Source organism: Mustela nivalis, assembly GCF_964662115.1.
Source record: "Mustela nivalis genome assembly, chromosome: 1".
Classification (NCBI taxonomy): Eukaryota; Metazoa; Chordata; class Mammalia; order Carnivora; family Mustelidae; genus Mustela; species Mustela nivalis.
Genome location: NC_139020.1, coordinates 65,250,357 through 65,266,232, shown reverse-complemented (window position 1 = coordinate 65,266,232; position 15,876 = coordinate 65,250,357). Strand labels below are relative to the sequence as shown.

Below are 15,876 nucleotides of genomic sequence, written 5' to 3'. Positions count from 1 at the left end.
AGAGAGAGAAGATAGAAAGTGTCCTGGGTTAGACATCCCTCTATTTGTCAGTTGCTGGTCCTGGGTATCTTTGGAAGCTGTTGAGACCAGTGATCTACTTTGGTGTTTATATTACACATATTTTTTAGAGTTAGTTTTTTGTCATGTGGGACGGCACCACCCAAATATTATATTTTTATTTTTAAATTATTTTATTATTTTTTAAAAGATTTTAAAATTTGAGATAAAGCTCGCAAGCAGGAGTAGGAAAACAGAGAGAAGGAGAAGCATACTCCCTGCTGAGCTGGGAGCCTGAGGCAGGGCTCTCTCCCAGGATCTTGAGATCATGACCTGACCTGAGGCAGAGTTATTAACTGAGCCACCCAGGTACTCCATTTGGAGTGTTTTTTTAAAAAGTAAATTCAATTCTTTCTCCTCCTCCCCCTCATCTTTCTCTTTCTCTTCTCCTCCTCCTCCCTTTTCCCCTCCTTCTCCTCCAACAAATATGCTCTATTACCTTTAAACTTCTGAGAAGTAAAATAAAGTAGGTTAGCCAAATCATCAGGAGATTCCTAAAACCGTGTTATGTAGGGGGATTGTTTTCACATTCCTTTTTTATTCATTGGTTAGAAAAATTCTGCTTCCTTGCTTTTTCAGTTCCTAGTATTTCCTGTTTAGGATAAACCAGGCCAAATAAATAAAAGCAGGAAACTTTTATTACTTGTATTCCTGCAAAAGTTATATTGTTAACCAGGAAATTATTACTTCGTATTCTAATACATCTGTTCAGGTACTTTTTTTTTTTTACGTAGAAAAGCAATTTATTCCATTATAAGCACTTACACAGTTAGTCATGGAGAGTAACAGGCCTGCTGGTGAAACAGGTCACCCAAAATAGAGATGGTACCAAACTAGTGGTCAAGGACTAACTCCTAAAAAAAAAAAAAAAAAAGCAACTCTTATCCAGGATTAATTTAATTTTAAAAACAAATACAAGCTGTCAATTCACTCTTCTCAACTCAACTGGACAGTCTACCTGTGGTATGACTGTCAGGTAAAAACATACATCTTTACAACTTGGTGGTCCCAAGTTTTTTAAAAAAAACATTTCACAGAAAGGAAAGAAATATGAAAACAGCTCAAGAAATACACTAACAAGCAAAAATATATGGGGAAAGAGGAACACATAGTTTTGACTTAACTGAAGAAACTGAGAGGAGACTGGTCTACATAGGAAATGTGCATCCTGGAAAGTCAGGTGTGAAAACTTTAGAATAGGAATTTATATGACTTGAATCTCCCCCATTTCCTGAATAAAAACAACATCTTGTGGTATTTATACTTCATGGCTCAGACACCTACCTCACTTGGCTCTATCCTTCCTCACTTTAGCCTTTACTTAAAAGGAGTCTGTAAAACTTGGGGATATAGCCTAAGAAGAAAAATAACCACACCCAATATTCCCCTTTCTGTGGCTACGTTAGACCTTTTGTTACTAGAAAATTCCTGAAGAAAATTTAAATATAAGTCTGTGGCTTTACTGAATCAAGTCCCCCAGTTAATATTTAGAAAACACCCTCTGTTTGGGCTAGTAACATCGTTGATGGTACCTATCATAGAGGGATAGCCAAACAAAGTCTGTGTCTCAAAACCAGTGTTAAATCAATCTCAGGGTTGAGAGGGGGAAAAAAGGGGAGTCTAAACTCACAAGAAGTGCAGACATATCTAGGACCCTTGTCCTTCTGGATCCACGCTTCCTTCAGGATCTTCATCAGTGTAAACGTTCTCTGCCATTTGCCACACTTGCATGATCTTGTCTTCTGATACAGAACAAATCACCCAAGGTTCACTGGGATTCCAGGAGAAATCAGATATCTTGGCAGTGTGACCACCATGAATAAACAACAATTCTGGTGGTCCATCTTCTGCATCTTCCGGGGATTGTTCCTCTCCAATTTTACTTAAATCCCAAACATTCAGTCTGTGATCAGTACCACTGGAAGCCAAAATGGTCTCATTGTGAGGCGACCACTGAACCTGGAATATTTCATCCTTATGTGATTCAAAGGAATGCAACTTAAGTTTCAGATTTCTCAGATCCCACAAGGCAACAGTCTTGTCGGCTGATCCTGTGGCCAGAATGAACTCACTGTAAGGATTGAAAGATAGGCAGTTCACTTCAGCAGTGTGAGCATCAACTGAGTGGCTTGGTTTGGAAGTATTGTTTGAACCAGTATCCCAGATAATAAGTTTCTGATCATCAGCAACTGACCCAGAGACTCATGGAGCAGATGCCAGGAAACGTCTTCTACTACTGCTGTATGCCCTGTAAAGATGGTCTTCGCATCCACAACTTTTCCTTCCTTTGGAACAGCACTAATGTCCCAGAGGCAGATGGTGTGGTCGTCTGAAGCACTAAGTAAGTGCCCACTGAGATTTGGGTTCCAAGAAAGTCCATAGCCCTCCTTCTGATGTCCACGGAGATGCAAGTCTGGGTTGCACTCTCCAGAAGGGTCTGGTTTGGAAGGATGTTTTGTATAGTCAAAAACAAGAACATCACTGGATGGAGTCTTTGTCGCAATGATGCAAGGATTCTGGGGCATATAACATGCCCGGTTTACTTCTCCTTCATGGTTGATCTTGATTTCTATTTCAATTTTTCCAATAACTGAGCCAAAACCTCCAAATTCTCCTTTCTCACTGTCGTAGTGTGAAGCATCAAACTGAGCATCATCGTTAGGGAGCTGCACACTGGCTATCACAAGATGGTTTTGTTCATCGGACGTGTGTGTTCCCAGGACAAGTCGATGAATGCTGAAGTCTTTCCCTTCTGGTCTGGTTACATCTGGAAGCCACTGCGCAGTTAGGCTAGGCCACTCCAGGGCATGGGTCATCACCAAATCGTAAAGAAAAGGGGTGTTCTTTTTCCATATTTTGTACTCTTCGTTGATCACACGTTCTTCCCCTGCGTCATCAAAGGCTGCTTCCTTGTCGGCCATGGCGGGCAGGCAAGCCGGGGGGTTCCTGGGGTCGAGCGTTGCGGGAGGGGCGGGGAGGCTACGGGCTCTGTTCAGGTACTTAAATGTATGCTGTCAGTTCATTGACTTGATTTTCCTCAGAATTCTTGCTCTTCTTTTACTCATTTTAGACTGTCTCTCATGGAGCATTATAGCTCAGGCAAAATGAAGCAGTTTTATAATATAAGATATTTTCGCAGGTCATGTTAAAAGGTATGAGGACATTTACTTAAAATATGTGGTTATGTTGGACTTATTTTTGTGAACTTATTTTGAAATAGAAATAATTGGCTTGATTTGCTTCCATTTTTATAAGTATTGGAAGGTATACTAAACTTGGGAACTGGATGAACTGGGTCGTAGTTTTCAATATCATTGTATAATGTAGAGCAATTTTACTTATCTTTTGAACTTCAGTTCTCTTTTCTCCATTTAGTATTGGTTCTCCCTCTCCTTCACAGTACTATTGCCTGGGTAAAGTAAGGTAATAGGTGTAAACATGTTTATAAACTGTAAAGTGGTTAACAAATATGTTATTTGTGATGATGATGGCTGGTGATGGTTTATGGTGATCAAAGTTGGTCCCAGGGAAAATTGTCAAATCTGTGAATTTGTTTTTACATTTGCTTCTGAGTCTGTTGAATGACTCAGCTTTTTGAGAGGTGACTACAGAGTCCTGTATCATCTTAGAGGAGTTAGAGGTACTTACTTTAATGACTTTCAGACCTTTAGTGGTTTCCAAAGTATCATGGAATCCTGTAGGAATTTGTTCACTTATAAATGAAAAAATATTTTACAAGCTATGTGCATAAGGCATAAAATGGGGCTACAGCATGTGATAAAAAGATTGTTGCCCTGATAGATCGAATATTGTTCAATTGTAATCGGTAAAGCATATAAAACCAATCTAGAACAAGCAAGTCTTCAGGGAGAAAATAAATCCCGTCCTGCCTTCTTCCTCCCCACCACTGTTTGAAATTTAAAAGAAAATCTTAGATTAATAACTTCCACTTTAAAATGCATATAAAAATGTATATAAATTTGTATGATGTGCTATAGGAAAAGCAATTTGGATTTGGGGGTACGGATGACCTTGGTGCATAGTTCAGAGGAAAGTAAGACTTTGCAAGCTGTTACACTGCACGGATTTGGGTTGTCCCAAGGCAGTATTGAGGATGAAGGGTTGTGTGTGGTAGGCTGAAAACAGGCCTAGTTCACTAAAAACATTGTAGAGTGTTGATTTTAATATTACACTCACTTAAAGATTAGAATAAAATATATCAGCCTATTAGAGCTTGTTTTCTGGCTTTCTTTTCGATTTGTTGCTATTTAAGACTGAAGTTGCTAGAAGTGTGACCACTGGATCAGTGAGTCATTGTGTTTTTGTTTTTATTTTTGTTTTTTAAGATTATTTATTTATTTGACACACAGAGAGAGAGAGAGAGAGAGAGAGAGATCACAAGTAGGCAGAGAGCCAGGCAGAGAGAGAGAGAGGGAAGCAGGCTCCCTGCTGAGCAGAGAGCCTGATGCGGGGCTGGACCTCAGGACCCTGAGATCATGACCTGAGCAGAAGGCAGAGGCTTAACTCACTGAGCCACCCAGGTGCCCCAGTCATTGTGTTTTTTAAGGTAATTATTTGTTTCTTTTATCTAAGCATTTGCTGTTTAGTCTTTCCATCCATATATGATAAACTGTTTCTTTTGGTAATATGGAAAACTTCCTCATTAATAAAATTTAAATATACTGCCTACTCCCCCCAACCCCCAAATTGGGCAGTTTGTAAACCAAACAGGTAAATATGTTTAAAACTTAAAGATTCTTTTTTTTTTTTTTTTTTAAAGATTTTATTTATTTAAGAGAAAGAGAGAGGGCATGGGCGTGCTAGAGCACAGGGGGGAGGTGGGGAGAAGGAGAGGGAGAAGCAGACTTCCCACTGAGCGTGGAGCCTGACACTAGACACTGGGCTCAACCCCAGCTCATGGGAATCAGGACTTGAGCCAAAGGCAGACGCTTAGTTGACTTAGCCACCCAGATGCCCCAAAACTTAAAATATTCGAATGTAAATCCTAAAATCTGAAGCTCTTTACATACATACTGCAAAAGCCTTTTGGACTTTCACGGGAAATAAACGTATTTCTAAAATGCATTTTGATATTGTTTCAAGTGAGGGCTTAAGACCAAGTGAAATGTTTATTCATTTTGCATTTGGTTTGATTTTATTCCAATTCACTGGAGTTAGAAAAAATGAAAAATATGCTTGATTCTAGTTCATGGTTCTTAAGTAAAATAATACTTAAATACAGGCTGTTGAAAATTAGCAGGGTTCATTCTGGTTTTTGGTTTGTTTGGTTTAAAGTAAAACTTGTTCTTTAAGAGACTATAAAAAATTGAGTCAGTTAAAATTAATTAAAAGGAAATATGGATATTTTGAACTAGAACTTTGACTTTGAATTAGAACTTACCTATCTAACAGATACTTGTGTTAGAATCTTCTGTACAGTATTTGAAATATTCAGTTTTGGTGAAAATAAAAAGTTGATTTTAGGACCTCAACTCCTGTGTATTTTTTTTATACCTTGGTCTTAAAGCAAAGTAATGTAGTAGGGTATAGGTTTTAAAAGTTCTGAATCCTATGGGTACAGTTTGTTGAAGGGAGTTACTTTGCGTGAATTACCAAACCTTTTTTGAACATCTTAGCTTCTTCCATTTGTTAAATGTTCATCATGAGTATGTCACAAGGGGTTAAATGGTATTATGGTTCTTTCTCACAGTATGGTGGCTGGAACTGCCTTAAAAATTGGGGAGGGGGGTGAAGAAAAAGAATTAGGGGGGGTGGATGAAGTGCCTGAGTGGCACAGTCATTTATGCATCTGACTCTTAGTTCGGCTCAGGTCATGATCTCAGGGTCTTGAGATCTGGCCATGTCCCTCTCTGCACTCAGTGTGGAGTATGCTTGAGGGTTCTCTCTCCCTCTCCTTGTTCCTCCAACTTGTGCCCCACCCCTGTCTCTCTCTCTCTCTCAAATAAATATTTTTAAAGAAAGAATTACTGGGCCTGGTTATTAAAATGCAGTTTTCTGAGCCCCATTGCACACCTGCTGAGTCTCTCTAGCGGTGAAATTCTTAGTTTTCAGTAAACTCTCCCAGGTGATTCTTCTGTCTGCTGTGAGTGATTCTTACAAACTGTAAAACGGTACTCAAAATATACTTACATATAAGGGTGTCTGGGTGGTTCAGTTGGTTGAGTATCTGACTCTTGATTTTGGCTTGGGTTATGATCTCAGAGTGGTGGGATCAAGCCCTGGGCTGGGCTCCATATTCACTGGGGAGTCTGCTAGAGATTCTCTCGCTCCTTCTCCCTCTGTCCTTCGCCCTTGCTCACGCATGTGCACCCATCCCCCCCTGAAATAAATAGATAGTTCTTTAAAAAAAGAATATACTTACATATAAGTTGATAAAAATTGAACTTCAGACCTCAGAAGTCTCCCCTATCCCTGAAGGTTAACTTCATATCTCAGAGTTATTATCCATTGCTGCATATTGATGCTTCAGAGAAACCAGAATTATTTGGAAAATGGTTATGAAAAAGACTAATTCTCCTACTTGTAAATAAATACACATGGGGCAAATTGGGCTATTTGTTTTGGCTGCATGTTGTTAACCATATGTCCAGTAAGCACTCCACATTCTGTTTTACTGCTGGTAAAACCATTCTATATACCTTATCCCTGGGGATTTGTGTCTGATCAATGGCAAGCATAAGAAGTCAGCACACTGCTTAATAATGTTTAGCATGAAATAGTTCCCAAATCCTAACAATTGTGCTTGAGTAATTCTACATAAATTCAACGTAAACCTTTGCTGAGCACGTGCGTTGTTCTGAACCCTGTGCTAATAAGCACTAGGGAAATGGGAATGATTCAGATAATGTTTGGCTTTCCTAAGATCTCCTTAGTCAAGTGAGGGGCTCAGGCTCTTAATAATTATAGAATGTTGTGATAAGTACTTTAGTAGGGCATGTACTGAGTGTTGAAAGAGCATAGCAGGGCAAAGGAATGTGTTTTTTTTTTTTTTCCTATTTCTATGGCCAATAATTCAAAGTTCAGAGAAACTGTAATTTATTGAGCACTCTCTGTGGGGGTATGCACTTAAAATGCTTAACTTATGTTATGTAATCATTACAATAGCCCTATGAAGTAGCAGCTATCTCCATTTTATAGATATTAAGTGGTAGAATATGTGATTCAAACCTTGATAAGATCACAGAGCAGTCCTGTATAATACCATTATGCCTCTAGCACAAAAACTTGACTGAATTTTTTTTTTCTTAAGGGGAATTTTATGGTCTTTCAGAATTGATGCTTATACCTACAGAATTGATGCTTATACCTACCATCGGTAGGTATAATCTCTGTGGTTAAAATGCGGTGTTATCGTACTGTTGAGTCTGTAGTCCTTTTTTTTTTCCCCTGATCTTTATCCTTTGCCACCCTGTTTTCCTTTCTATGTCTAGAAGTGGCATATAGGGAAAGTTCCAAAAGTCAGTCCATGTGTGACATCTGTCCATTTTGTTTTCCCTGCCTTTCCTTTTGTTTACTCTTCCTATCCTTAAAGGAAATTTAGTAATTCTTTAGTTTGTTTTATTTTTCCCAGCCCTTTACATAGAATCATGTGGAGATGAATGGTGTCTAAGGGAAAAGGCTCTACAGAAAGATTTTTACCTTATGAAGATTTCATAGAAATTGCCTTACATTTTTTATCATGCTATTGATCATTGGGGTTGATTTGGCTGATTGTGGGGCTTGATTGGCATTCCTTTCTACCAAGTTTTGCTCCAAGGTTGTGAGCAGATTCACTCTTACTAGAGCTTCCGGGTCATAAAGTAGAGTCCCTATTTCATGCCAAGAATAAATTTATTTTTTAATTTGTCCACCTTTCATTATGTGGACCTCAGTTCCTTACTTTTTATATGATTTTGCTTATTGCTTATTATTTATATGATTCTGCTTATTGCAAAGAGGCAGACAGAGAGAGGAAGAAGCAGGCTCCCTGCTGAGCAGAGACCCTGGGATCATGACCTGAGCTGAAGGCAGAGGATTTAACCCACTGAGCCACCCAGGCACACCAACAACAAAAAACTTCTTAACAATACTTCATATCTTCCTTATAGTCACAGTGGCGTGCGGGTTTCTCTGTGCTTTTGTTACAGACTTTTAACTCTCTATTATTTTTAAGTGGAGAGGTTATTTTTGAGTTAAAGGAGGATATTTAGACAGTCATTATTGACTTTGTTCAGTTTGTGTCAGTAGTGTGGCTTATTAACATCTCTACAAGCCTCATAGTTAAAAAGTGTTGTAGTTGTTGCTTTTCCTTAACTCTAAATCTTAAGAAACCCAAATCAAATGGCTAAAGTATGAGTGAGATTTATCATTCATATAAAATTAGAATGTCAGTGTCAGATACCTTCTAAGTATTTAAACATGCTTGAAGTGGCCTCTTGGTTTTGGGATGCTCATGCCACACTTCGGGTGTGGTCAGTGTTACACTGTAACATTTGTTCCTCTCAAGGTGAATTGGTTTGAGGAGTGACTTCAGAAGATTTAAAAAGTCTAACCACAAGGTGTTGCTTACAAGGTACAGATCCCTGTTTGAGAGATTGGGTACTAGCTCACACATATTATTTTAGGATATGCCTAAGGCTTTTAAAAAATTATATTCTATGTTTAACACCTTCAGTAGAAAGTGGTTATTCTGTTGTTCATGTCATCTTTCTGTTGCTTATAAGGAGTCTATTGTTTATATATTTAAGATTTAATATTATTTTCTAATTATAATAGGAAATTTATATTTCCTGAGTAAATTTTAATTGTAATAGAGAGTCCCAGGAGTACTCTGGTAGGAGACAGGGCCTCCTGGAGCTGAGCTGTTCCCATTGTTATGTTGTACCTGTAAGACAGTGGTGTTTTTTAAGGAGACAGTTTTGTTGTAATTGGTATAAGACCCACTGTATCATGTGTTCTGGGAAATTTAGTGTTGTTTGTTGTTGTTATTTTTGTTTTTTTTTTAATGAGATTTGTTGATTTCCAGCTTTTCATGAGGATTTTGGCCTGTTGCTTATAATGCTTTGTTGCTAAGATACAAAATTATACAGTTTCTAGTAGCAGATGTTAAATTGTTTGAACATCACAAAATCGATTATTTTACATTTTTGTTTTCCATATGCTTTTGCTTTGGGATAAGTTCCAAAATCTAAGGTTACCAAAGTATTTTTGGAAATAGCTCTTTAGCTATTAGTAAGTGAATGGTTGAGGCCTGGAAACTATAACAGATTATCATTTATTGTCTTATTTCTTACTGCTTCAGAGCTGATCTTTTCACATTATATTTTCAGAAATATTTGCTTCTTGGGGGGGCAATAATATATGAAGTTATGTTTTTTCAGCTGTATTAGGAAGGTTGTAAAATATAGCAGAGGCAGTATGAGGCAAGTGAGGAGTTCTTTTTACTTAAAACTTTATGATATTGGACAAGTTAAACTCTTAATTTTACTTTCCTCATTTGCATAGTAATGTAATGTCTTCCTGCGTTTTTTTATGAGAGTAGATGAAACAATGAATTGGATGGTTCTTTATACAGTGAAATTTTATACAGCTGTTTTATTGCTAAGTCGGCAAACTACAATGCCAGATAGTGACATGCTTTTCCTTGGCACACTAGCTGCTGACTGTCCCATGTGCTAATGCTCATGCCAAGTCATCCCCAGTGTTATCTTGCCATTCTTTACAGCTCTGCTATTTCAGTTCTATGATGAAGCAGTCTGAAGAGCTTAATAATTTCTGAATAAAAATTCAAGAATGCTTGAAGGAGAAAGCCTGAGAACCATTGTTTCTAGTATACTTAGGGATTTCATATTGGAAGAAAATATAGCTTGTAAGAGTTCTCAGCAATTTCTGAACTACTCAAAAGAGAATAGAGTGTCTTTAATTTCTGCTAAGATAGTTAAGTCTACCTTTTTAACTAGGTGTGTAAGAGGGTGAAAGGATTGATCCTTGGCCAAATTCATTTGCAGTTTTAAATTAAGAAGTCTTTTTTTTTTTTTAAGATTTTATTTATTTATTTGACAGATCACAAGTAGGCAGAGGCAGGCAGAGAGAGGAAGGGAAGCAGGCTCCCTGCTGAGCAGAGACCCTGGGATCATGAGCCTAAGGCCAGAGGCTTTAACCCACTGAGCCACCAAGGCGCCCCTAAATTGGGAAGTATTAAGAGTGCCTTCTAGTGATAGCATCTGTAGGACCTATTTATCTTTCTACCCCACTTTAATATTTTTGCAGAATTATTTCATTTATGCATTATAATTTAGATATAAGAAAAAGTACACTTAGATGTTTAGACGTTCCCTAGACTTAATAGTCGAGGTTGAAGAGATTTTAAATCTCAGGCTTCCGATGGGTACCTTTCATAGCTGGTTCTCGAAGTCCTGTTTCTGAAATGCTATAGTTCCTTTAGAAACACAGTCTGAGGAGGCAAGTGTGGAATGTTTATATATGCTTATATCAAGTTTTTTTATAGAAGCAAGTTCAAAGCTGTGGCTACTGTTTTCTTTATTGAAATATGGTTATACAGTAGAAAAGCGTAGTTTTTGTTTACACCTCAGCTTTTGTTTTCAATTAAAATTGTGAAATGCAGCAGCCATTCTTAAAATCTGTTACTTTAATTTAAAAAAATGATGCTCTGTTTTGTAAATTAAACCTGTGAGATTTTATAAGTAACTTGTTCAGTGGAATTATTAATAGTTCTTGAGATAATATACTTTTTGGTGATATGCTTTTGACTTGGATGATCTAGGGAAGAGTCAGACTGTTGGAATCAATTTTGTTTTTTATTTTCTTTGGGCAGTTGGATGATAAAATATATTCAATACCTTGGATTTTATTCTTTCTGAATTCAACCATTTTTAGAGCTCTTCATTTAGAGTTTAAGTTTAGAAGACTATGATTCTGTCTTTAGAGGAATGTTATATAATACAAGTAGAGCTAGGTTTATTTTACAAATGAAGAAGAAAATAATGTTTGGTAAAGTTTATAGTCAACCTGAAAAGTTGTAATTAACATTAACATACTCAGAAATGATGGTAATATGGAATATTTGGGGAGTTGAGCATGATGATTTAGAACTGAGATTTGATTTAACTGGGTCTTATAAAATATTTGAGATTTATCTTACTAGGAAGTGAAAAGTGAAGAGATCATTTGAAAGCATTGAGAACTGCTGTATATGTGTGGGCTTCTGCTGGGATTTGCATGCATTTCAAGTACATATAATACTGTTATGAATAACAGTGATGGTGTTGACAAGATTTGAGTTATCTTTCTTCAAGTGATGTTGGATTTGTGCTGTCATACCTGTTGGGTGTTATACCTTGGAACCAAAACCATACATATTTAAGGTAGTCAATCATGCTATTATATATAATATAGATTGCCTGTAATTCACCTAGGTCTTAAAGTAGGAATCTTTCATTGCTTTTGTGTCTGTCATGAAGGCTGCCTTATAAGTAGGAGAATTAATCAGTCACAGATATTGTATATTGGTTTTCGTCTATATTAGTACCTCTGTGAACTAAAATAATTTTACACTTTGGGTAAATATGCCAGTAACATTTGAATATTCATTTACCTGGTAATTTTATATTGGGGAAAAATTGAAACCATTGGAAAAAGAGATTATTATATTTTTCATTCTTTTATATGTGAGTTACAAATGAATACTTCATAATCTTGGCTTGGTATCTGGGGTGAGAAACTGCATTATTTTTTATTAGGTTAGATGAATTCAGTTAGCATCATAAAAATGATATAATGGAAGAGTAGAAGAGGAAAAAAAGGAAAAAGTGCAGTTTAGTCTGAGTCTAAGGACTTATAGGTACTGAGAATCGGGTTTAGATTTCTCAGGGTAGAGAGAAAAAGCACAAATCATAATTGCTACTTCACAATGATAATACTTACTAAAATCTGTATGTATTCTGAAATCACTGAAAGAACAATTTAAAGCTTTTTAGAATCAGGTTCTAGGTAGCATAGTATGGTTTAGAATAGTTTAAGAGTTTGGAGAATAAGATGATTGTGAACTCTGCCTGGTCAAATAGGAGGTGGCTCTTGAGCTTGAATTGAGGAGACTCTGGTTATTACTGGGAGGGGAGGAAAAGTACAAAAGGTAAGGCAAGAGCCATTGAGTGGGCAGAGACCACAGAATGTCAGTGAACTACTTACAGATGAGACTTAATTCAGAATGGGTTTGGTTTTCTTTTCTCTTTTACATCTCTTACCCCATCTAACCTTTCTCTGAGAAGTATTCTATTTTCTTAAAAAGATATAAGATGGCAGAGAAGCAAAAACTCAAAGCCTTCCCTTCCTAAAGGCAGAGTGGTCTGAATGTAGTTAACATATTTAGGTATTTTTAGCTGCACCTATTTTATTTTTGAGTAAAATAAGGAAGACTTGAGAAAAGAACTAGGGGCTATAGAGTTGGATGGATAAAGATTTAAACCCCAGTGGATCCACCATTTGACTTTTGACTTTGGCCAAATTTAACATTCTTGCCATTAATTTTGTATGGGAACAGTACTATATACCTCATGGGGTTGTTGTTTTTATTAAATGGAGTCATATATATAAGCTAAGCATGATGCCTTGTCTACACAATGACTGAATAAATTGTGGTTAAAAAAATTACTTATAATTGAAACAAATAGTTGAAATAATTCTATATGATAAACTAAGATGAGCATTTAAAAGTAATTTGTAGTAGGGGCGCCTGGGTGGCTCAGTTGGTTAAGCAATTGCCTTCAGCTCAGGTCATGATCCTGGAGTCCCACATCGGGCTCCCTGCTCAGCGGGGAGTCTGCTTCTCTCTCTGACCTCTCTCCTCTCATGCTCCCTTTCATTCTCTCTCTCTCTCAAATAAAAAAAATCAATCTTTAAAGAAAAATAAAAATAAAAAAATAATAATTTGTAATAAACAATGTAGTTCACTTTGTATAGTTAAGCAATTTTCTCTGTTTTTTTATGAATTAGTTCTTTACAAATCTTATTTTTCTATCTCTTCCTTCTTTTAGGAGACAAGGATGGCAGCAAGGTGACCACAGTGGTGGCAACTCCTGGGCAGGGTCCAGACAGGCCACAAGAAGTCAGCTATACAGACACTAAAGTGATTGGGAATGGGTCATTTGGTGTGGTATATCAAGCCAAACTTTGTGATTCAGGAGAACTGGTTGCCATCAAGAAAGTATTGCAGGACAAGAGATTTAAGGTAAGACCTTTGGTATTTCATGTATTTTGTTGCGATCAATAGATATAAATGAGTATCTTTTTCATTCATTTCTTTTCGCTTCAAGTGCAAATTTATTATAGAGACTTTTTTTCTTTTCTTTCTTTCTTTTCTTTTTTATTTATTTATTTATTTTACAGAGAATGAGAGAGAACACAGAACACGGGGAGTAGGGGTGGGAGAAGCAGGTTTTCCACTGAGCAGAAAGCTCGACACAGGGCTTGATCCCAGAACCCTGGGATCATGACCTGAGCTGAAGGCAGATGCTTAATGACTGAGCTACCTAGGTACCCTGAGACTTTATTTCCTTTTTTCTATTTTATAGAGATAAAATTTACTAAAGAGCACAATATATTTGAAGCACTGCTGAGGGATACGTGATGTTAAAATGTTGTGAAAGTAGATTAAAATTTCTCAATTTATACTTCTAAAAAGTGACCTGGATCTCACTGGTGTAGAACAGAGAAACACTACCTGTGGTGTTTGCTTATTTGAACAATTGACTGTACTTCCTTTCTTAAAATTTCTTTTGAATCTGTGATGTGACACTATCATTTATTTTTTCCTAAATAACTCTGAATTTTCTTTGCTATTTTCTTATGTCTTTCATCCACCTAAACCAGCCATTCCCACAGTTTAGTTTATTTTCATTTCTTATACTTGCTCTCTAGGGGATCCTATGCATGAATGTTCAGAGGTCATCTCTTTTTTTATGGTCTATAGTTGAGAGTCAGGAGACCTGGGCTCTAAAGTAGACTCTGCTGTTAACAAACCACACAGCTCTGTTCCCTTCTCTACTTCTCCCACTTAAGTAATGTTTTGCTGATAGTCACCCCTGTGCTAGCAACTATGCCAAATTTGAAGGGCTATAAAAATAAATGAGATGATCACTCCTCTGAAAAGGCACAGTCTACTAGCTCTAGAATGTCTCAAATATTCTAAAGAGGTTTTTTTTTTGTTTTTTTAAGAAAAAAATTCTTATACCTTTTGTCTTCAGATCTTACTCTTGTAAGAACTAGGCCCCTGTTGCCAAATGCCCATTGGATCTTGATTTGTTATCTCAAATTGGCAAGGCTTCTTACCTAAGACTGACCTGAGTTTAAGACCCAGTGGAAATCCTTTCTGTTGGTTCCCATTCCTTTTTGCTTTTTCCTTCTAATGATGTTGTCATTCACCTTGTCATTCAGACTTTTCTATTCTCTCATACCTCATATCTAGTTGTTATCAAACTTCATTGATTTTTTTTTTCCTCCTCACTGCCTTGATGATCGGTGACTTCTTTCCCTTTTTCATCACTACTATTCTAGTCAGTCCCTTGCCATTATTTGGCTTACCCACGAGTAAGACTCTACTTCTGATCTTCCACATACCAGCACGAGAATAACCCCACAGTTCAGTTTGGTCATATTGTTTTCGCTACACACAATTCTTCTATGGTTCCTCATAGTCTAGGAAAAAAAGCCTGCCCAGTTCAGTAGTATGTTCAGGAACTTCCATAGTCTTGCCTTATCTCTAAATAGTCAGGTTTCCAAATCTTCTGTGCTACTATCCTTGAAATATATTGGTCTTTATGGCTTCTTTGCTTTTATTTAGCTTCCTTTATCACTCCCATTCTCTTGCTAATCTAAATCTTGTGCAAGTATAAAGACCCTTATCAGATTGCTCCTTTATGAAATTTCTCACATTATTCCAGCGAGCCTTGTGGATATTGTTGTAAATTCCTTGAACACTTACTGTCCATAAACTAGGAAATTCCAAATTTTTTCATGACAAAGACTCCTTTTTTTCCCCTAAGATTTTATTCATTTATTTGACAGAGAGAGACACAGTGAGAGAGGGAACAGAAACAGGGGGAGTGAGAGTGGGGGAAGCAGGCTTCCCGTTGAGCAGGGAGGCCCACGTGGGGCTCGATCCCAGGACCCTGGGATCATTACCTGAGCCAAAAGCAGATGCTTAACAACTGAGCCACCCAGGTGCCCCCAAAGACTCCATTTTTATTATGTGTATCCTGGGTGCCCACACATTCAGTGTTTTGGGTTTTTGTTTTGTTTTGTTTTTATTAGTAGGTAATAATAGCAAATGCTTACCAAATTCTTGTTACATGCTTAGTGATTTACTAAGATTTTGAGCCTTATCATTAGTTTTGTGAGATTGGTACTGTTATTATTTGGATAAGAAAATCTACGCACAGAGATTATAAATTAACTTGCCCAAGGTCAGACAGTTAGCAAGTGGAAAGTTAGGCAAGTGTTTGAATCCACACATTCTGACTGCAGAGTGCTTTACTAAATATTTTATCACCACTAACAGATTCTGAACAGATTCTGTTTTAAATTTATTTCCTTTGGTGTGATTAAGTAATTCCTTTGAAATACAGTTTGGTTCATTTGTTTCTGTATGTATCCCTTCTTAGAATATTATCCCTGTTCTTACTTGACTTTAAAAAAAAAAAAATTATTGGGGCACCTGGGTGGCTCAGTGGGTTAAGCCTCTGCCTTCAGCTCAGGTCATGGTCTCAGGGTCTTGGGATCGAGCCCCACATCGGGCTCTCAGCT

The 15,876-nt window shown here is 37.1% G+C and overlaps 1 protein-coding gene and 1 pseudogene across 4 annotated transcripts in view; one reads left to right on the top strand and one right to left on the bottom strand.

Annotated features, from left to right (window-relative positions):
* The window catches only part of GSK3B (glycogen synthase kinase 3 beta), a 214,438-nt gene that overhangs the window by 57,901 nt on the left and 140,661 nt on the right, over window positions 1-15,876 (top strand). For all 3 annotated transcript variants that reach the window (XM_082712162.1, XM_082712161.1, XM_082712163.1), the window contains exon 2: window positions 13,110-13,303. In XM_082712162.1, the coding sequence (XP_082568288.1) occupies window positions 13,110-13,303 (194 nt within the window). The remainder of the gene's footprint in view (window positions 1-13,109; window positions 13,304-15,876) is intronic.
* LOC309853754 (histone-binding protein RBBP4 pseudogene) lies at window positions 774-3,041 on the bottom strand (annotated as a pseudogene). The gene has a single exon. The product of its transcript is annotated as a histone-binding protein RBBP4 pseudogene (transcript).